The sequence below is a fragment of the Urocampus carinirostris genome, chromosome 6, assembly GCF_059441175.1.
Source record: "Urocampus carinirostris isolate Australia breed hairy pipefish chromosome 6, RoL_Ucar_1.0, whole genome shotgun sequence".
NCBI classification, from domain to species: Eukaryota; Metazoa; Chordata; class Actinopteri; order Syngnathiformes; family Syngnathidae; genus Urocampus; species Urocampus carinirostris.
The window spans coordinates 8,921,610-8,944,169 of NC_142354.1; the positions used below are offsets into that span (position 1 = coordinate 8,921,610).

At 42.0% G+C, this 22,560-nt stretch overlaps 1 protein-coding gene across 3 annotated transcripts in view; it reads left to right on the forward strand.

The window, feature by feature from the left end:
• The window catches only part of cpne5b (copine Vb), a 142,666-nt gene that overhangs the window by 87,617 nt on the left and 32,489 nt on the right, over window positions 1-22,560 (forward strand). For 2 of the 3 annotated variants that reach the window (XM_088337748.1, XM_088337749.1), the window contains 3 exons: window positions 10,605-10,668; window positions 18,399-18,502; window positions 22,078-22,182. In XM_088337748.1, the coding sequence (XP_088193874.1) occupies window positions 10,605-10,668; window positions 18,399-18,502; window positions 22,078-22,182 (273 nt within the window). The remainder of the gene's footprint in view (window positions 1-10,604; window positions 10,669-18,398; window positions 18,503-22,077; window positions 22,183-22,560) is intronic. The other variant, XM_088337750.1, reaches the window with a different exon arrangement.

A 22,560-nucleotide genomic window follows, 5' to 3' on the forward strand; every position in this document is an offset into this window, starting at 1 on the left:
AAAGACAGCCGCGATAATTAAGGATTCATGTATATCTGTATTAAAGAATTGAATTTTTAACCATTTACTGTAACTTAAAGCAGCACTATGATGATGGCGGACACTTTTTTCATTTTTCACAATTATTTCCTTCTTCCCCTCCGTGGTCGTCGTTACTGTTTTCCACGGTTACATTCCCCTTATCACAAACTTTTTTGGGAGCCATTAATATGGGCAAAAAAAGCAAGAAAACACTTGATCACAATAAAATGAGATGTAGTCCGTCTTCACCACAATTAATGATTGACTGAACAGGAAGAAGAGGGGGGAGCATGAGCAGTGAGCCTTTGTGTTCATTTTGTTTTATGCGAATATAGGGCAACCCCCAAAAAAGAAATTTACTAAGAAATTTAGGTTTTGTATTTTGCAATCATCTACTCCTTTGACTCATTGTTGTCACTGTTTTACACTTTACATCACCCTTCTAACTAAATTTCTTGGGACACATTATTATGAGCAAAAAAAGGCAATAAAACACAGTAAATCACAATAAAATGAGACGTGGTCCCGCTTCACCGCGATCGGGACAGCGTCGATTGACTGAACTGGAGGAAGAGGAGGGAGCATGAGTGTCGGATCTAAAGCAACCATTTATATGTGGGAGAGCTAATGAAATATTGGCTAATCATAGGAGGAAATTCAGGCAAACCTTTTGAATTTTCAGCTGCAGCCGGGAGAAGGTTGCTTTCGTCTCGACGGTCGCGTCCTTTCTAAAACCCTTTCCCCAAGGCTGTACTTTATTGAAGTCACAACAGGGTGGGCAAAGACACAGGAAAAATACACTTCCCGTGTCTTGTGTAATCCTTTACAGTTGGAGCATGTCCAGAAGCCGGAGAATTTAATGAACCGAATATATTCCACATATTAATTTATTTAGCCGAATCAAAGAGTTGAACACACCGGATCTTTCTTCCTTGCCAATTACAATCGTGTAGGAGACGATGGGGTTTCAGGGTCTTCCTCTGTTATAAATCATGCCGATGAAATGTTCACACCCCATGACCAAGCCTCTGGCTGATTGGTTCGCGCCTTGTTGATGCAAATTTCCCTATGGTCCTTTGAAGCTTGGGGGAAGGGTGATAGGTCATCGCACTCCGGACAGAATGTTGCACGACACACACATTCTAACCCCCCAGGCGAGGTTATAAGTCATTGTTATCTGACTGGAAAGAAAGGCATATTCCAACGCAAAACGTGGTTTACGACACCCTTCTCTCAATGTTTGCCCTCCAACACTGAAGTCAGATTTAAGAACAAGTATATTTGACTTTACGTAAAATAAAACAGTGTATAAAATAGTGTATCACTTCACCTGGTAACCAGTTACTTTGACCATAGAGTTATTCAGTCACTAACTCAGTAGTTTTCTTGGAAGAAGTAGTGAGTAACCATGAGTACTTGTTTTTTGAAAGTAACTTGCCCAACCCTGATATTGAGGCACTTATTAGACGAGCTGTGGCTGTTATCTAAGGAACTTTTATCATCTCATGTGTTCTCCCCACGAGGTCTCCGTAAACGCTGTATTACCTTTTGCTCTTGAAAATCAATAGCGCGGGTGATTCTCATTCGATTTTCATCTTTGTTTTCCGATATTTCTCAGATGGAAGAGCTAAAAGTGAAACAGGATTGTCGAGGGAGCTGGATGATGAACTTTATTAGAATCAAGCATCATGTTTGGGCCGTGGTTTGTTGAAAAAAGCTCCAGGGAGCCACTAGGGAGTACCAAAGAGCAGTAAGATTGCATGCAGCTCTTGAGCAATATTGATTTTGTTGGTATTTATAAAGTGTGCCTTGACACTAAACTTTGCTAAAACACTCCCAGAGTCTTAAAGTACAACAGTGTAAATTTTCCCGAAAATCGGTTCAGCCGTTTCGGAGCCTATAAGCCACATTCGAACACACACACACACACACACACACACACACATTGGGATTTATGTATAAGTTTACATGAGATACCCATGATCACAATGTGCAAAAGAAAAAAGTATATGACACAATGTGTGCCCCAAATAGATAGATAGATAGATAGATAGATACTTTATTCATCCCCGAAGGGAAATTCACATTTCCAGCAGCATCCCTGAGCTGAGAACAGTACAATAATAAAGCCAAAAGAATACAATATACAAATACCCAGTGTGACGTGCAAATGCCCACTGTAGCGTGTTATATAGAGTAACTAAATAGTGCTACACAGAATACATATTGCAGTAAGATTCGGTAATATCCAATGTAGGTGGTGGTTTAATGTGGGCCTTTACTCTGCCGGGTGGAGTTAAGGAGCCTCATGGCATGAGGAAGAAAAGATCTCTTCAGTCTGTCCGTAGTACAAGACAGTGACAGCAGTCTGTCGCTGAAACTGCTCTTCTGTCTGGAGATAATGCTGTGTAGTGGATGCGATGGATTGTCCATGATTGACCTCAGCTTTTTCAGTGCTCGTCTCTCAGCTACTGTTGTTAGGCTGTCCAGCTCTTTGCCCACAACAGAGCTCGCTTTCCTAGCCAGTTTATTGAGACGAGAGGCATCCTTCTTCTTGACGCTGCCTCCCCAACACGCTGTCGATAAGTAACACGATCCAAAGAAATATTAAAATTAAGATTTAACATACATACTGATGATTATATATTTTAAAAACAAAAAGAAATCATAAAATAAATGCTTAAAATGAGTCAAATTCAGTCGTGTAGAAGTGACCCGATCCACAATGGACTCTTAAAGTGACACTGTTTCACATTTGACCACGAAACGCTGCTGTATTGTGTAGTGCAACTGAAAACGAGTGCTACGAAGCTCAAAGAAGAAGACAGACGCTTAACGTGACCAAAGCACATCAGTTTCTGTCCCATTTTTATACCTCTCACAAGGTTTTTGTTTTTCGGGGGTTCCCGTAGCAGCAAGATGACAAACAATGCCAGCTCTATTTTTGAGTATTTAGAAAGAATGCACAGCTAACGTTTCAGGATTTCGTACGTTCGGTTTTAAAGACGAGCCAAATTTTGGCTTGTAGGGGCTGCGGATGTTGTCTTTTGAGCGTCCGTCAGCATCCACATCCGACATTGATGGAAGTCTTTGAGCGTCGGTCTTTGAGCTCTCGCCCCAGTTGACTTTTTTTTCCACCTGGCCGCTCGGCAGGAGAGCACTTTGCTCAGCGACTGTAAACAGGAAGCAGGCAGACATGTATTCATTTGGCCTCAATCGACACACTTGGCTCCCCTTTTTAAAGGGGGTGTGCATTATCTTTAGAATCGTAAAACAAGCTCAATGCAGGAAAGACGACAAACCGTTCAAATGGCTCTATGCGGTAATTATCTCACTTGATCGATGGATGGATAAATGGATGGATAGATGGACTTCTATATGGATGGATGGATGGATGGATGCACATCAATATAGATGGATGGATGGATAGATGGACTTCTATATGGATGGATGGATGGATGCACATCTTTCTAGATGGATGGATGGATGCACATTTTTCTAGATGGAGGGATGGATGGATGGATGGATGCACATCTTTATAGATGGATGGACATCTATATGGATGGATGGACGGATGGATGCATGGACGTATTGATGAATGGATGGACATCTGGAAGGATAGATGGACAACTGGATGGACATCTTGATGGATGGACATTCGGATGGATAGGTTGATGGACATCTGAATGGATGGATGGATGGATGCACATCTTTATGGACGGATGGATGGATGCACATCTACAGTATATAGATGGCTGTACAGATGGATGGACATCTATATGGATGGCTGTACAGATGGAAGGACATCTATATGGATGGATTAAATCATCGACATATTGATGATGGATGGACAGATGGATGGACATCTAGATGGATGGACATCAGGATGGATGGGTGGATGGACATCTGAATGGATGGATGGATAAATGCACATCTATATGGACGGATGGATGGATGCACATCTTTCTAGATAGATGCACATTTATATAGATGGCTTTACGGATGGATGGACATTTACATGGATGGATGGACAAATGGATGCATTTACATATTGATAGATGGATGGATGGACACTTGGATGGACATCTGGATGGGTGGATGGACATCTTTATGGACGGGTGGATGGATGCACATCTTTCTAGATGGATGAACATCTATAGAAGGCTGTACCAATGGATGGACATCTATATGGATGGATGGACGGATGGACATCTGGACATTTTGATGGATGGACATCAGGATGGATGGATGGATGCAAATCTATATGGATGGATGGATAGACATATATATAAATGGATGGATGTATGGATGGATGGATGCACATCTATATGGACAGATGGATGGATGCACATCTTTCTAGATCGATGCACATCTATATAGATGGATGGATGGATGGATGGATGATGGACATTTGGATGGATGGATGGATGGATGGACATATATATGTATATATATATATATATATATATATATATATATATATTGGTAGACCAAAAAAAAGAAAAAAACACAAATATTAAGTATCAAAGTACTTTTATTGTCGGCGTAACCCTAAAGAGGAAAAAAGGATACAATAAGTCTAAAAACATTGCGCTTGCATAAAGTTGTCACAGTTGCCATGGCACCCAATTGGCCCCACCCGTATGTCACAGTTGCCATGGCGCCCAATTGGCCCCGCCCGAGTGGCACCAGCTACAGCTTGTTGACGGATTGGCTCCCTGTCAGTATTTAAACTCTGTCCTGTCAGTCCCCTTTTGTCGGTCCGTCTGTGAATCTCGGTTTTTACACGGCAAGTCCTTTTTCGCCTGTCCTGTTGTTTTGCTCCTATTAGTCTGCTGTTATGATCTGTTTTGAGCTAGACCACATCTGCTCTCCCGTCCCGATTGACGATCCGTTTTTTTTTTTTATCATGACCTTATCTACTCTCCTTTCCTGGCTTTCGACTTGTTTCCGTTCCCTACCTACTCCCTGCGACCAGCGATCTCCGGATCGTGTGTGTGCGCTCCTTTCCCTTCTTCCCATTAAAACTGTGAAAAACGTTACGCGAGTGGGTCCTGTCCCTGTTCTGGTCTTGACAAAACTTTAGAAAGTCTTAAACTTCAGTTTGATTGAAGAAGCGCTATAATATGATTATATTAGATTGTAACATATTACATGAAGGAACCTCCCACAAATGATATCCTTGCCATTCCGTTCCGCCTCGTTCCACATGTACCGAACGAGTTTGACTTTTCCTTTTTAATTCTATACTTGAATTGATGAAGAAGCTCCTTCATCAATTTGTCCATTGCCAATGCCGCCCGTAACAATCCTCACGCAACCTGAATCATTTTTACGGCCCGCGACTCCCAATCTCCACCACGCAGGTGACATTTTTCGTTTTTTTCTCTCAAGAACAAACGGGAGCCGAGTCACAATAGAAGCATTTTCAAAAGTATCTTCACAGGCACAGCCAAAACATGGTGGTCCCCAGGAGGCCACAACTTTTTAGACTCAATTCATTTGCCTGGCAAAAAAATAAAAAGTTTTAATAAGGCTGTTTCAAGTTTTGCTAGAACAGTGTTTAATGTTTTTTTTCTACTCCAATACAGCAGTTCCTCATTTATTGCAGTTAATTGTTACCTGAACCCCCACGATATGCGAAAACAGGGGAAATAGCGCCCCCATTTGACATGTGCTCTGCCAGCCCCTGCGTCCAGGGATACGTGATCGGTGATAATGGATTACACCTGAACAGGTGCTGTTCATTTTAGGTGGATAAAAATGGGGGGAACATGTCACTAATGACATATTTGCTTTCTAAGCCCCCACTCTAAGCACAAGTCAACTGTGGATAATAGATCATGGCCAAAACAGTGCAGTTCATTTTGGGCTGGCCACAATTGTACGCTTTAAGAGCACTCTCCAAGGATAACGGATCGTAATTCAGAAAGGCATGCCTACCGATAAAGTCCCTTCTGCCAATCACCACTCGCAGCTATATGCAATCGGGGATAGTGGATCACGGCCAAAACGGCACAAATACAAACACAAATTGGCCTCAAATTTGGAAAAAGATCCACTAAGCATGATACAAACTTGGTCTCTCTACCCCTGCTCTCTAAAACTGTCGCCTGGGGATAATGGATTTTGGCCAAAACAAAACAGTTTATTTAAGGCAGTGCTTCTCAATTATTATCTGTCACGCCCAACCTAGGAAGAAGAAAACCTCTTGCGTCCCTCAAAGCCAAATGCAATTGTAATGATGTTCTTTGGTGCCAACTGCCTCGGACTCTGATTGGCTCCCTGTCCCTATTCAAACCCACTCCTGTCTGTCCCCTGTTGTCAGTCTGTCTGCGAACCTCAGTTTACACTACGCAAGCCTTTTTTTCGTCCCTGACTCCAACCTGTTTTTTGCTCCTGTCTGTCCCCTGACTTCAACCCGTTTTTAATCCCGACCATGTCTTCTCTCCCGTCCTGGCTTACGACTCGCTTCCGACCCCGACCGTGTTTTTGCTCTCCTGTCCCAGCTATTGACCCGTTTTTCCGTTCCCGACACCGCCATCGCTCGCCACGGAAGATCCACTTCCGCGTTCAGAGCGACCTGCATCCCGCGCCCAGCGATCACCGTATCGTGGGGGCAACCCTTTCCTTTCTTCCAATAAAACTGAGAGAAACGTAACGCAAGTGGGTCCTGTCTCTGTTCTGGTCCTAACTGCAATGATTGACACAAAAAGATTCTAGATCATAAAGAAGTACCACTCAAAACAGCAAATAGTATGTGCACGCCTCCTGGCAAAAGTGCCTGAAGCCTGTTCAAAAGAGTGCGGGATTAGGGATAATGGATCCCAGCCACACTAGTTTAGTTCACTTTTTGGTAGACACAGCGACAAAAGGAGCTTCCAGGACTGACAAAAACAGCTCTGACGATCTCGCTCGCAGCAATATGCAATCGGGGATAATGGATTGCAGAATATTTTTCAAGCTACAAAGTAGCGAGGGATGACACTATTTGCTGCACTCAAACTCATTATTAAGGATGTGTGCAAAATGATTCTACCAGGGAGGCGGTATTATAGCTTAAGCCCAAGAAAAATGTCTCAATATATTCTGTCCAGACTACTCTGTTCATTCTAAAATTGCAACAATTGATGCTAAAAGATTCAAACTGGTTATAACTCTGTTATTACTACTATTTTGTTTACTTTGAATTTGTTCCATGTTGTCTTCCAAACTGAGTTTGCTTGCGGTGATTCAAGTAAAACAGCGCTTCCTCCAATTGCTGACCATCATTTCATTCATCTCCAAGTCTCTCAGCTTCTCGGTTTCTGTGTTCTTGTGCGAAGCGGACGCATTTTGGATTAAATTCATAATTGCGGGGACAACTCTGTTCAGCCTCCGGTAGCATAATCTCCTTCATAGGTGGCGCCGCGAGCGGCAGCCTTTCCAGCAGCTCTGTGTTATTTCGCTCTTTTTGTGATTTATTGATATAAGTGTCTGCTTTTGTCTTTGGTGTTTTTCGTCTGGTCTGACAACTACACTTTGGATGACTTTCTATCCTATCTTTATGGGTTTTAACGCACAAAAATGCGTTTATTCGAGGAATCAACTCCTTGACCTGAAGAATTCTCGTGCCGGCGTGATGAGGGGGCCCTATTGTGGATGCAGAGCTAAGGCTAAGCGGTTAGCGGCGTTATAAGCCTTCGGTACCGTCCGTAATCACGGGAAATGTGAACTCTCTACCAAATAAGACCGACAAACTGGCTGTGCTGGTGAAAAACATCAAAGCGTACAGGGAGTGCAGTTTGCTGTGTTTTACGGAAATGTGGCTCACGTCTAGCATCCCGGACGCTAACGTGGAGCTACCCGGAGCTACCTGGAACTATCCGCAGCTACCCAGCTTCAGCGCTATTAGACAGAGACACAAAAGCCTGCGGGAAGCGGAGAGGAGGTGGACTCGCTGTCTACGTGAACACGAGGTGGTGTAACCCTAGGCACAAAGATTTCCATCTGCTGGACGTCGAACTTTTGGCCTAGTGTGTGACGTCATCCACTTCGCTGTTGCTAACCACAACACAGCACCCCGAGGCCATCCAGTTAATCTGTTAATAAACAACAAAAGGATACTGCTGGAAGTGTAAATTTCCTTACGGTGAAGAATAAAGTATCTATCTATCTATCTATCTATCTATCTATCTATCTATCTATCTATCTATCTATCTATCTATCTATCTATCTATCTATCTATCTATCTATCTATCTATCTATCTATCTATCTATCTATCTATCTATCTATCTATCTATCTATCCACCTTTCTATCTATCCACCTTTCTATCTATCCACCTTTCTATCTAATAACATTCGAATAGCTAGATACGCTAATGTGTTAGCATCCATGAGTACTTCTGCTTACAATTTGCGCATTGCTTGTGGCGTCATGTGTCCTCTTGTGCGCATATGGTGACGCGTTCAAACCGGAGACGCTTAAAAGTCCCAGGAGATCGCATACAAGTTGCATTTAGTTGCTCATGTCAACGATTTCGCGAAAACATCGGAATTACGCCAAAGATCGGAATCGAACCGAGCAATAGCGTCCGCTGCCTTGCATGATTTAAAGAAAATCTGAGACTTATGCACGTAAAAACACTTATTTTCCTAACTATAAGTAAGGCTCATGATCAGGCGCGCCTTATAATCCAGAAATTCTGCTTCAACGGGTCCTTGAAGCCACGTTTTCATTTTCTAAATGTTTGATGTGGACAAGCAAGAGGAAGAACATGCAAATGTGTCCATTCAGCTCCCGACCTCCATTTACATGAGATAACATTTGAGGTAAATGCGTTAGTTCTCTCGAATCGGGAGTCTTCAAACGCGCTCATCTTGCATTTATGAATGAGTTTTACATGAGAGGGGGAAAATTCAACTGATAATTTCATTTGGACATTGAATTCAGGGCTAAATTTGGTCCATTTTGGACATAATGTCCAAAAAGAGACGTCTTAAATTGATTTCTATTCAGCTTATCCAACATGGACGGAATTCAGTCCCAAAAACATTGCTGAGGTGTTGAACGGATGGCATCTGGTCCAAATTGAGTCCCCCAATAGTCGTCTTTTCAGCGTCTTAAGACCTGATTCTGTCTAGCATCATCTGTGCCCGCTCATTTGGCCTGATTGGTTCCCTGTCCCTTTTTAAACCCAGTCCTGTCACTCTCCGGTTGTCAGTCCGTCAGCAAACCTCTGTTGTTACAAGGCTAGCATTTTGACCCTGACTCTTGCCTGTCCTGTTTTTGCAGCCGTTTTTCCACCTGTCCGTTCCTGATCTCCCTGTCTGTGTCCGGCTATTACATGTTTTTGATTCCAACCACGTCTGCACTCCCATCCCGGCTTACGACCGTTTTTTTATCCCGACGACGTTTTTGCTCTCCTGTCCTGGCTACCGACCTGTTTTTTCTGTCCCTGACACCGCCATCTCCCGCTACGGAAGATCACCTTCCGTATTTGGATCAAGATCCGATTTTGTAAGCGGTTTGCTTCCCGCGTCGAGCGAGCACCGGATCATGGGTGCTGCCCTTGCTCTTTCAATTGATAAAACTTGTGGTTAACGTTAGTCAATTGGGTCCTGATTCCGTTCTGGTCATGAAAGAGTCTGATCAGGTCCGTTTTAGACATGATTTCATCCAAAAAATGGATGTCCAATATCCGTTTGTATTTAGCCTGTCCAACATGGAATTGAATCAGTACAAAAAATAGGCGTCTAAAATGGAGTTGTGTAACAACCTAGCCAATATGGACTGAATTTAGACAGAAATTGACATTTTTGTGTTGAACTCGTCTCATTTGGTCCAAATTTCGTTTCAGATAAATCGTCTTTGTCATGATTACCTATGTGACTCAGCTGATTGGCTCCCGTTCCCTATTTAAACCCAGTCCTGTCAGCCCCCTGTTGTCAGTCCGTCTTCGATCCTCGGTGAATACTAGGCAAGCCTTTTTCGACCCTGACTCTCACCTGTCCCGTTTTGCTCCCGTCTGTCTCCAGCTACGGCCCGTTTTGATCCTGACCATGTCTGCTCTCCTGTCCCGGCTTACAACCTCTTTTTGTCCCCGACTACATTTACTCTCCCGTTCTGGGTTACGAATCGTTTCTGACCCCAACCACATCTTGCTCTCCAGTCCCGGCTACCGACCAGTTTTTCGCCCCTGACATCGCCATCGCTTGCTACGGAAGATCCACTTCCGCGTTCGGATCACAAACCGAGTACGAGAGCAAACACCGGATCATGGGCGCGCCCCTTCCTCGGTCCTTCAATAAAACTTGTGGTAAACGTTACGCGAGTGGATCCTGTTTCTGTTATGGTCCTGACACAAATCAAAAGTATTTGTGAAGCACTTTTCAGGCAAAAAATGGAAAGTATTGTATAAAAACATTTAGCACACAACAAGACATTAAAATCTCTCACTGCTGAGTTTTGCAATACTCTCTTTGGGAAGACCGGAGAGCAGGGCATTACAAAAATAAACGGACTCGAAGGAAAGCACCCGGAGGTTATTTTTTTACGAGGGTCCTGGATATTGACACACGTATTCATTTGTGTCTTCCACAGAGGGATCCCGGGAAAGAAATGCGGCACCATCGTTCTTTCTGCGGAGGAGCTGAGCAACTGTCGAGTGAGTAAAAACACAACAAGGAAAATCATTTGAGTACAGATTCACGCGCTGAAAACGCTGATTTCATAGTAATGACGTGTTTTTTGCACCGGCTAGCGAGAAACATTATTATATGCACCGCTTATCCTCAGGAGGGTCGCAGGGGTGCTGGAGCCCATCCCAGCTATCTTCACGCTTCAGTGGGGAGGGGACACCCTGAATTAGTTGCCAGCCAATCACAGGGCACACAGGGACAGACAATTCGCTCACTCATTCACACCTATGGACAATTCAGACCAACCAACCTAACATGCATGTTTTTGGAATGTGGGAGGAAACCGGAGTCCCCGGAGGAAACCCACGCAAGCACGTGGAGAACATGCAAACACCGCACAGGAGGTTTGATCTCATGACCTCAGAACTGTGCGGCACACACCCCAACCACTGCGCCGCCCTGCTGCCCTAGCTCGAAACAATGCAGTGTAAATGTGTATATATATATATATACAGCAAGGGAAATGATAAATATAGTCAACCACTCGTTTTGCAAGTTCTTCCTCTTCAAAATATTCGAGTGGCCTAAAGTTGCCGACCATGTCGAACAGAATGTTGGGGAGGGGGAACTGAAAATTTCATTTTTAAAGAATTTATTTGCAAATGCTGGTGGAAACTAAGTATACAAACTGAGGACAACAGAGATACTACAAAAGTACAACAACAGTAATACTACACATAGACTACAAAAACTCTACAGTAGAAAATACTATAACAGGTATAATATAAAAATACAACAACAGTAATACTACAAATAGATCACAAAATTTCTAATATAGAAAATACTACAAGCGAAATACTGCAAAAATACAACAACAGTAATACTACAGATGGACGACAAAAATTCTACAACATAAAATACAACAACAGAAATACTGCAAAAATACAACTTCAGTAATACTCCAGATAGAATACAAAAACTCTACAGTAGAAAATACTATGACAGATATACTATAAAAATACAACAACAGTAATACTACAGACAGACTTCAACAATTTTATAGTAGAAAGTACTATAACAGAAATACTACAAATATACAACAATAGTAATACTACCGATTGACTACAAAAACTTGACAATAGAAAATACTACAACAGAAATACTATAAAAATATAACAACAGTAATACTACAGATAGACGACAAAAATTCTACGATAGAAAATACTACAAGCGAAACACTACGAGACTACAAAAACAGTATTACAACAGATAGACTACAAAAATTTCATAGTAGAAAATACTATAACAGATAAACTATAAAAATACAACAACGGCAATACTACAAATAAACCACAACATTTCTATTATAGAAAATACTACGAAACTACAACAACAGTACTACTACAGATAGACGATGAAAATTCGACTACAGGTAATACTACAAAAGAAATACTGCAAAAATACAACAACTGTCATACTACAACTAGACCACAAAGTTTCTGCTATAGAAAATACTACGGAAATACCACTTCCGCGTCAGAGCAACTTGCTCCCCGCGACCAGCGATCTACGGATCCTGTGTACTACCTTTTCCCTTCTTCCTTATAAAACTAAGAGAAACGCACGCAAGTGGGTCTTGTCTCCGTTCTGGTCCTGACACTAGCTGCTATTAGCGATAACGTCGCTTATTTTAAGCTGAAATTATTCATCCCAGAGCACTCCGGCAGTAAAGTTGTTCGACGCAGCGTTGCTATGGCAACGCAGACCCTATGTAGCCGTCACTGTTTCTGCAGCCAGAAAAGCGGAGTGTGGGCAAACTACGGCCTGCGGGCCACATGCTCACCGGCGGGGTTTTTTTTTTTCGTCCAGCCCGCCAAACAAAAATGGTCGAAATATAATAACAATATATATATTAGTAAATAAAGTACTACGAATAAAACAATGTTGTTGGGTGCCAACTTTGTCCCTTTGTATGCCTACAGCAAAATACTACTTCACAAATACTTCAACAATACAAAATGACTACAAAGCTAAATATCAAATTTAGTGCTTAAAACAAGGACCACTTCTACCATTTTGCTTTTGTTCTGAACAGGAAAAAAATACTATAGGAATATTATTAAAATACTATGACAGAAGCACCATATACAAAAATACTACAGCAGAAATACTACAAAAACACAATTAGACTAAGATTACAAATATACAAAAGAAATACTACAAAAATACTCCTAAAGAAACACTAAAAAATACGACAGTAATACTACAGAAATACGACAAAATAATACTACAGAAAAACTATAATACAAGAATACTACGATTGAAATATTACAACAGAAATACGACCAAAATAATACTAAGCAACAACTGAAATACTACGACAGTAATACTACAGAAATACGAAAAAATACTAATACAGTAATACAAAAATACTACTACAGAAATATCAAAATGAAAATATTTGAAAAATACTCAAAGAAATATTACAACACACATACTACAAAAATAAAAATATGACAATATTACAGAAATACAAAATAGACACCACAAAAATGCAAAAGAAATACTGCCAGAAATACCTCTGGAAAGACTTTAATTTTCTAAAAATTATTAGAAAGATTTGACAAAAATACTACTACAGGAATGCTAAAATACAAAACAATACTACAAAAATTTTACTACAGATATGCTACAAAATTATTACTAAAGTACTGCTGTCATGAACCGGAACAGGATCAGGACCAAAACGCGTGACGTTTCTCACACAAGCCTTTTATTTTACGGGAAATGGGGAGTCATGTACGTTAGGCAGCAGTCTGGCGTGAAATGATAGGAAGCCAGAGGCCGACGAGATCGATACCAATTGCTCCAGTAGATATCGGACGGATGGGGTCAATACCGGACAGGACGGGACCAACAGGATTGATATCAAAACAGGATATCAAAATTAAACAAGACAAACTAGACGGGAACGGAACTGGAAACCGATATTAAACAACGGGACAGACCGGATTGATATCAAAACAGGATATTGAAATTAAACAAGACAAATTAGACGGGAACGAAACTGGAAACCGATATCAAACAGGACAAAATAAACGGGAACAATACCGGACAGGAAATACCAACAGGAAATACCAACAGGAAACAGGACCGAGTCAAAACCCACGTCTTGCGGGGCAGAGGTTCGTTGACGGACTGACTATCTAAGGTGAGTGAGAGCACTGAGCTTAAACAGAAGGAAAGCCAGTCTGTCAACACGCCACAGCTGGCGCCACACGGGTGGGGCCAATTGGGCGCCATGGCAAAGGCGACATGCCCACCCCCTATCGTAGAGCATTTTTAGGTTCACCCCAAAAAACATGGACATTTTGTTGGGTTGTTGCAAATTGTTTCATCGTTTTTTTTTTTTGTGCACATAAAAAAGAATCTCCGCCGAGATAATAAGCGCATCAGAATATCGGTGCGGAAGAGCAGCGTTGGGTTATTAAATATGCATCGGCTCCTTCCTCATTAGTTTTCCAGAGATACGATTTATATCCCTGCAAAGATTGCCGGCAATTATTATAATGGAGTTTGTCAATTAACAATAAGAAGAATATTTTATTCTGAAAGAACTACAGGAAGACATCTGTGAGAATCTGTTATCGATTTATTGTAGTATATCGTATCTTAAGTGTTTTGTCAAAAGAGGTAAGGATTTTTGTATGTATTTACCTTTATCTTTTAATTTATTTACAATTTATGTCGCAAAAAGGTCTTTTAAGATTTTGCTCATTTTATGTCGACTTTTATTATTATATTAAGATATTTTAACTTGTAAAAACAAGGACACAATGGCATTAAAATAAGTGTTTATTTTCGGAAAACTGTCAGAACCAGAACAGGAGATGGACCCAGATGCGTAACATGTCTCACACAAGCTTTATTTGACGAGAATGGGGTAGTCATGCACATTAACACAAACGCCAGTGATTTGGCGATCGCTGGGCGGAAGAAGGGAGACAGAAGTCTGGCATGGAGCAACAGGAAGCCAGAGACCAATGAGATCGATACCAGTTACACGAGCAGATGCCGGACAGATGGGGTTGATACCGGACAGGACGGGCAAGACAGGATTGATATCAGATTCTGGAGACTGAAGACAGATATCAGACAGGACGAGACAGACTGGATCGATACCAAACACAGGAGACTAGAGTCCGATATCAAACGAGACGAGATAGACGGGGACGATACCCGATACTGGAGATTGTAGCAAGGTATCAGACAGGGCAAGGCAGAAAGGATCGATACTCGACACTGGAGACTGGAGTCCGATATCAAACAGGACAAGATAGACGGGAACGATACTAGACACTGGAGATTGTAGCAAGGTATCAGACAGGACAAGACAGACGGAATCAATACCAAACACTGGAGACTGGAATCAGATATCAAACAGGGCGAGATAGACAGGATCGATACCGGACAGGATACCCAGGCAGGATACCAGGCAGAGTCAAAACACCTGGCTTACGATTCGTTTCTAACCGCAACCACGTTTTTGCTCTCGTGTCCCGGCTATCGACCTGTTTTTCCGTCCCTGACACCACCATCACCTGCTACGGAAGATCCACTTTCGTATTCGGATCACAATCCGAGTGCAAGAGCGACTTGCTTCCCACGTCCAGCGAGCACCGGATCGTGGGCGCAGCCCTTCCTCATTCCTCTAATAAAACTTGTGAGAAACGTAACGCAATTGAGTCCTGATTCCGTTCTGGTCGAGACACTCATTCTTATTAACTTATATTTATATATCTATGGAAACTGCGCAGGTCAGATGCATGGCCATTTCGTTCTGTATACACGTGTACAAGAATGACAAAGTACATCAATCTGAATGAGAGATAACAGAAATCTTGAGTGAAAACAAGCTCAAATATCTAAATATTGGAAAAATGACATCTGTAGGTGAGGTTACAAGGAAGACTATATTAAAGAAGGGAGAACCCGACGGGAGAAGCTCCACCTGGTACCCGTAAACGGAAGCGACATTAAAAAGCTATCAAGCCATCATTAGCCGAGCGTCGGCCGCCTGCCGAGCCACCTCGGGCGATGATGATGACAATAAGGACATTTTTTTTTCCTTCAAGTATCCTGAGGAATAGATTAGCCGCAAAGATTAGCAGCGTTAGCATTGCAAGAAGGGCAGATGCTGAGACAGGAACAATGGCCTTTAAGGCATGCCGCTGATTTATGACCCCGACGTGATAAACAACGAGTGGAAAAATTGCAAAATAAGACTCTTAGAAAGGGGGGGAAAGCTTAGCTTCTGTGCAGTACAGTACAGTATAGTAGTATAGTAGAGTATTTTGCTCATCTTGTCACGGTTGCCATGGCGCCCAATTGGCCCCGCCCATTGACAGATTGGCTTACCGTCTATTTAAGCTCAGTGCTCTCACTCTTCCTTTGTCAGTCCGCCAACGAACCTCTGCCCCGTAAGACGTGGGTTTTGACTCGGTCCTGTTTCCTGTTGGTATTTCCTGTCCGGTATTGTTCCCGTTTGTTTTGTCCTGTTTAATATCGGTTTCCAGTTTTGTTCCCCTCTCGTTTGTCCTGTTTATTTTGATACCTTGTTTTGATATCAATCCTTTCTGTCCCCTCCTATCCTGTATCGACCCCATCTGTCCGATATCTGCTCGGGCAATTGGTATCGATCTCGTCGGCCTCTGGCTTCAACAAAATGTCCACGTTTTTGGGGTGAACCTAAAAATGCTCTCCGATAGTGGATGGGCATGTCACGGTTGCCATGGCGCCCAAATGGCCCCACCCGTGTGGCGCCAGCTGAAGCTTGTTAACAGATTGGCTTTCCTTCTATTTAAGCTCAATGCTCTCACTCACATTTTGTCAGTCAGGCAACAAACCTCTGCACCTCAAGACGTGGGTGTTGACTCGGTCCTGTTTCATGTTGGTATTTTCTGTTCGTTGGTGTTTACTGCCCGTTTATTTTGTCCTGTTCAATATCGGTTTCCAGTTAAGTTCCCGTCTAGCTTGTCCTGTTTAATTTTGATACCCTGTTTTGACATCAATCCTGTCTGTCCCGTTGTTTAATATCGGTTTCCAGTTTAGTTACCGTCTCGTTTGTCCTGTTTAAGTTCGATATCCTGTTTCGATATCAATCCTGTCCGTCCCGTCCTGTCCGGTAGCGACCACATCTGTTCGATATCTACTTGGGCAATTGGTATTGATCTCGTCGGCCTCTGTCTTCCTGTCATTCCACGTCAGACTGCTGCCTAACATGCATGACTCCCCATTTCCCGTAAAATAAAAAGCTTGTGTGAAAATCGTCACGCATTTGGGTCCAGATCCTGTTCAGGTTCTTCACATATTTATTATGATTTTGTGTTTCGAAAAGAAATTGGGCTTATAAAATAAAATCAAAATAAGTAGAAGTTAAATTTAATTTGATTAAAAAAGTACAAAAAACGTTTTAAACAAGCAGGAATTAATCTTTCAACAGTGTAATACCATACAGCTATGATAAACTGAAAATGATCCCGCAAACAAACAAATTTTATTTAGGATTTTATTTTTCTTTATCTACCGTATCTATTGACATTTTCAACTGGCTACTTTTTATTTTTACCATTTTAGCTTGATACTTTTGGAGCTTTTTACCTTTTTAGCTTGCTACTTTTGAAGCTTTTTACCTTTTAAGTGAGGTACCATTGAAGCCAGATTAGTTGAAGGTTTTTACCTTTTTAGCTTGGTATGTCACGTCCAGAACAAAAAGTGGACCCAATCGCGCGACGTTTCTCACAGGTTTATTGAGATAGAGAGAGGAAGGGCAGCGCCCGCGATCCGGTGCTCGCTAGACGTGGGAAGCAAGTCATTCTCGCAATCGGATCGTGATCCGAATACGGAAGTGGATCTTCCGTAGCAGGTGATGGCGGTGTCAGGGATGGAAAAACAGGTCGATTGCCGGGACGGGAGAGCAGACGTGGTCGGGATCAAAACAAGTCGTAGCCGAGACAAACGGGCAGGTGGAAAAACGGGTTCAAAATGGGACAGGCTTTAGTCATGGTCGAAAAAGGCTTGTATAGTATACACTGAGGTTCGCAGACGGACTGACAAAAGGGGACAGATAGGCGTGGGTTTAAATAGGGACAGGGAGCCAATCAGAGCCCGCAGCGGTTGGCGCCAAACGAGCAGGTACAGGTGGAATTAATGAGTAATAATGACATGGTACTTTTTAGCTTGCTACATTTTAAGCATTTAAAGATGTTTACCTTTCTAGTTAGCAGCCACCTTTTGGTGTGTGAGTGTGTGAACGGGTAAGAATGGAATACATTGTAAAGCGCTTTGGGAGGGCTTCAGTGACTTGAAAATAAAGCAGTCCATTCATTGCTTTTTACCTTTCTAGCTAGTGATCTATCTATCTATCTATCTATCTATCTATCTATCTATCTATCTATCTATCTATCTTTGTACATTTCGAGCGAGCTACTTTTGATACTTGTGATCTTTTTAGATAACTACTTTTGAATTTACCGCACGAACGATTTTCAAATGACTTGTTGCAAACCCAAAAAGCTAGTAAGTGTGACATTTCCATTTCTCCACTCATTGAGTTTTACCGCAGTTGTTTTCTAAATCGTCCCTCAATTAGAACGTGATAAATTTGCGCAACATCATCCACATAAACTGCAACCGTTTTTTGTTTTACTGCACTTACTACATCTTGCATTTATACGCTCTATTGTTTGTATCTTAGGACAGTGCCACCATGCAGTTCTGCGCCAACAAGCTGGACAAGAAGGACTTTTTCGGCAAATCCGATCCCTTTATGGTTTTCTACAGGAGCAACGAAGATGGAACGTAAGTTAACTATCTCTGTCTTGGTGTCTAGCTATCAATTCATACTTTCATCAAGCCAATCATTCGTCTAGCCATCCTTCCATTTAGCTTTTCTTCCTTCCATTCCTCTAGCCGTTCGTTTTTATCATTTTCTCTACCCTGCCTTCCTTCTCTCATTGTATCCATGCTTTTGACTCTTCATCGTTCCATCATTCCATCCTTTCATCTATCCATCCTCTCCTCATTTCCTCAGGCTATTTTCCATCTGTTCGTCTAGCTATCCTTTTGTCAAGCTATCTTTACTTCCTCTTATGTAGCTATCCTCCCCTCCTTCCATCTTCTCGTTTAACCATAGAATAGAATAGAATAGAATATGCCTTTATTGTCATTGTTACAACATGGGATATGCTGTGACAACGAAATTGGACGACTCCAGTTCCACATTTACAGTGAGGATAAGGAAACAAAGAGATAAAGGAACAAAGAACTAACTGTCTTTGTTGTAAGTAGGCTTTGTTTTCCTTCGAAGGAGGGGGGGTGATAAGGGGGGTGAGGGACAAACAGAGTTGGTGGATACAACCGGAGTGTTTTTCCCTAATTGCTCAGTCCACATATTGAATGGATTTGGGAGTACAGTCCATAAACATGCCCGATTAAAGTCGCCGCCGACGATAAAGCTCTGTTGGGGTGTGCAAGCTGCTGTTTAACCATCCTTCAATCCGTCTGTCTAGCCACCTTTCCATTTTTCTGTCTAGCTATCTTTCCATCCCCCCTTCCTTCATGCAGCCATCCTTCCATGTAGCCAGTCTTCCACTCTTCCAATTATTTATCATTCATCTATCTATCTATCTATCTATCTATCTATCTATCTATCTATCTATCTATCTATCTATCTATCTATCTATCTATCTATCTATCTATCTATCTATCTATCTATCTATCTATCTATCTATCTATCTATCTATCTATCTATCTATCTATCTATCTATCTATCTATCTATCTGTCTATCTATCTATCTATCTATCTATCTATCCGTAGCACTATTTAAACTCTTTTATCTTATTATTTTATTTCTCAACACAAGGATACTGCTGCAAGCGTGAATTTCTCTACAGGGATGAATAAAGTATCTCTCTCTCTCTCTCTCTCTCTCTCTCTCTCTCTCTCTCTTTATCTCTCTCCATCTATCTATTTCTCTCTCTCTCTATCTCTATATCTATCTCTCCCTCTCTCTCTGCTAAATTTTTCTCTCTCTCTTTCTTTCTCTCTCTCTATTTCCATTTCATTTCCATATATATATATATATATATATATATATATGTATATATCTTTCTCCATTTCTATCTCTTTCTATCATCCTTTCATCTATCATTACAGCCAATCGTTTCCTTCTAGCTATCTCTCTCTAGCTTTCTCTTCTATCTTTCCGTCTATCAAGACCACATGTCCCCCGCGCAGGACTTTAATGCATTTCGTTGGTTATGCAGAAAACCATTGTAAAAAAAATCTATTTTGAGTTCATTTGAATTCATGACGTGGGTTGAATATTTCTGTCCTTGCCTTCCCTCAATAAAACAAGAAAAATATTCAAGGGCAGCCAGTTGGTTGACAAAAGTTCCACAGTTAATGTCAGAAACTCACTAAAAGCTGAAGGGCAACCCCGCAGCACTCGGAACTTGATTAGCATTTCCCCCTCATAAATTCCAGGATTTATTTTATGGTAGGATCTCCATTTTTGGAGAGAAGAGGCAAAAAAAAACCAAAATATTTAAGGGTACTATTTTCCTTTTTGTGCTATCGAACTGAAGCTCCGAGGCGAAGGCCTCATTAGCACTTTGTTTGGGCCAGCCGAGCATATCGGAGGACCGGATTTCCTTTCAAAGCTTGGAGGCACTCAGTGCCGCTCAAGTCATTCAAATAATGGCGACACGCCTTGTTGCCCGGCCTGAGGACGCTTCCTACTATTTAATAAGGATTTATGCTTCGAGGGAAAACACATCGCTAGAGAGTCAAACACTCTGATATGAAATCATTTTCTGGGGTGTGGAAAACAATATTTGATATAGGATCAGGACCCAAACGCGTGACGTTTCTCACACAAGCCTATTATTTTACGGGAAATGGGGAGTATGCACGATAGGCAGCGGTCTGGCGTGATATGATAGGAAGCCCGAGGCTGACGAGATCGATACCAATTGCCCGAGTAGATATCGGACGTATGGGGTCGATACCGGACAGGACGGGACAGACAGGATAGATAATGGATCAAGATGTCAAGAATTAACAGGACAAACTAGACGGGAACAAAAACTGGAGAAAATGATAAACAGAACACTAATAGACGGGAACGAAACTTGTATTCGATATTAAACAGGACAAAATTAACGGGAACAATACCGGACAGGAAATACCAACAGGAAACAGGACCGAGTCAGATCCCACGTCTTGCGGGGCAGAGGTTCGTTGACAGACTGATAAAAGGAAGAGTGACAGGACTGGATTTAAATAGCAGGCAAGCCAATCTGTCACGAGCCGCAGTTGGTGCTACACGGGCAGGGCCAATTAGGCGCCATGGCAACCGTGAAAGCCCCAGCAGATGATACAAACAATGTCTGAAGTAGGGGATCGCAAAGTAAAATTGCCGTATGGCGTGGGATAGAAACCTATGCTAATTAGTTATTGCATTCTGTCGTCTACGCCACCTGTTCGACTTCCGGGATTCGAACCGCGTATTTGGACGATAAAAAAAGAGCTGGAGAGAAGCGGTTCAGTTGAGGACTTATATAAAATAAAGTTACAAAAAAAAATAAAACAGTACACCCTGGGCCGGTTGATCTGGAGAGCGTTCTTCCTCAACAGGCATCGAAAAATGTCTCGCCCCACTCTTATAGGAAAAAGGCGTGGATTCAATAAAATAGAAAATGGAACTTACATTGGATGTAATTTCCCAGGAAGGGACCTTTTTACAAGAAACCTTTCTTCGGACTGGGTCTAATCGGCTTTTGCATAAGAGTATGGTAGACTGAAGAGAACTTGGAAACATTCCTGGGAAACTACCAAATTAATAGAAACATAAAAACATCGAATTATTACAGAAAGTATATACTTACATTCAAATGTGTGGTGAAGCATATGGTGCATTTATAAAATTAATGAATAATGTGATTATCATAGTAATAACAATTACATTATTATTATTCATGCAATTAAACAGGACAAAAATAGACGGGAACGATATTGGAAACCAATATTAAACAGGACAAAATAAACGGGAACAATACCGAACAGGAAATACCAACAGGCAACAAGAGTCAGAACCCACGTCTTGCAGGGCAGAGGTTCGTTGACGGACTGACAAAGAGTGAGGGCAATGAGCTTAAATAGACGAAAAGCCAATTCGTCAATGAGCCGCAGCTGGGGCCACACGGGCGGGGCCAATTGGGCGCCATGGCAACCGTGACAGAAAATATCATATCATCAGATCATAAAATGGGCTCAACTTTTTTTAATCATCAATTTTCAGTATGAAATATTGCCAGTGGGCCACAAACGGCCCCCGAGCCGTCGTTTTTGACTGTGATCCCTTGTGGTTCAGGTTTACGATTTGCCATAAAACGGAGGTGGTGAAGAACACCTTAAACCCGGTTTGGCAGCCCTTCACCATCCCCGTCCGGGCGCTCTGCAACGGGGACTACGACAGGTAAACATCTTCTTGAATACAAACAGCTATTTTTGTAAAATGAGAACATGCACCACAGAAAAATCTTAGCACCTTTGTCACGACCAGAACAGAAGAAGGACCCAGATGCATAACGTTACTCACAAGTTTATTGAAATATAGAGGGAAGTCAGCGATCCAGTGCTCGCTGGAAGCGGGAAGCAAGCCGCTCACGGGGTCGGAACGTGTTCCGAATGCGGAAGTGGATCTTCCGGAGCAGGAGATCGTAGCGTAGTGGGACGGAAAAACAGGTCGTTAGCCGGGACACGAGATCAGAACGTGGTCAGGGTCAAAAAACAGGTTGTAGGGGAAATCAGGAACAGAAAACGGGTGACAAAACGGTAACGACTGGAGTCAGAG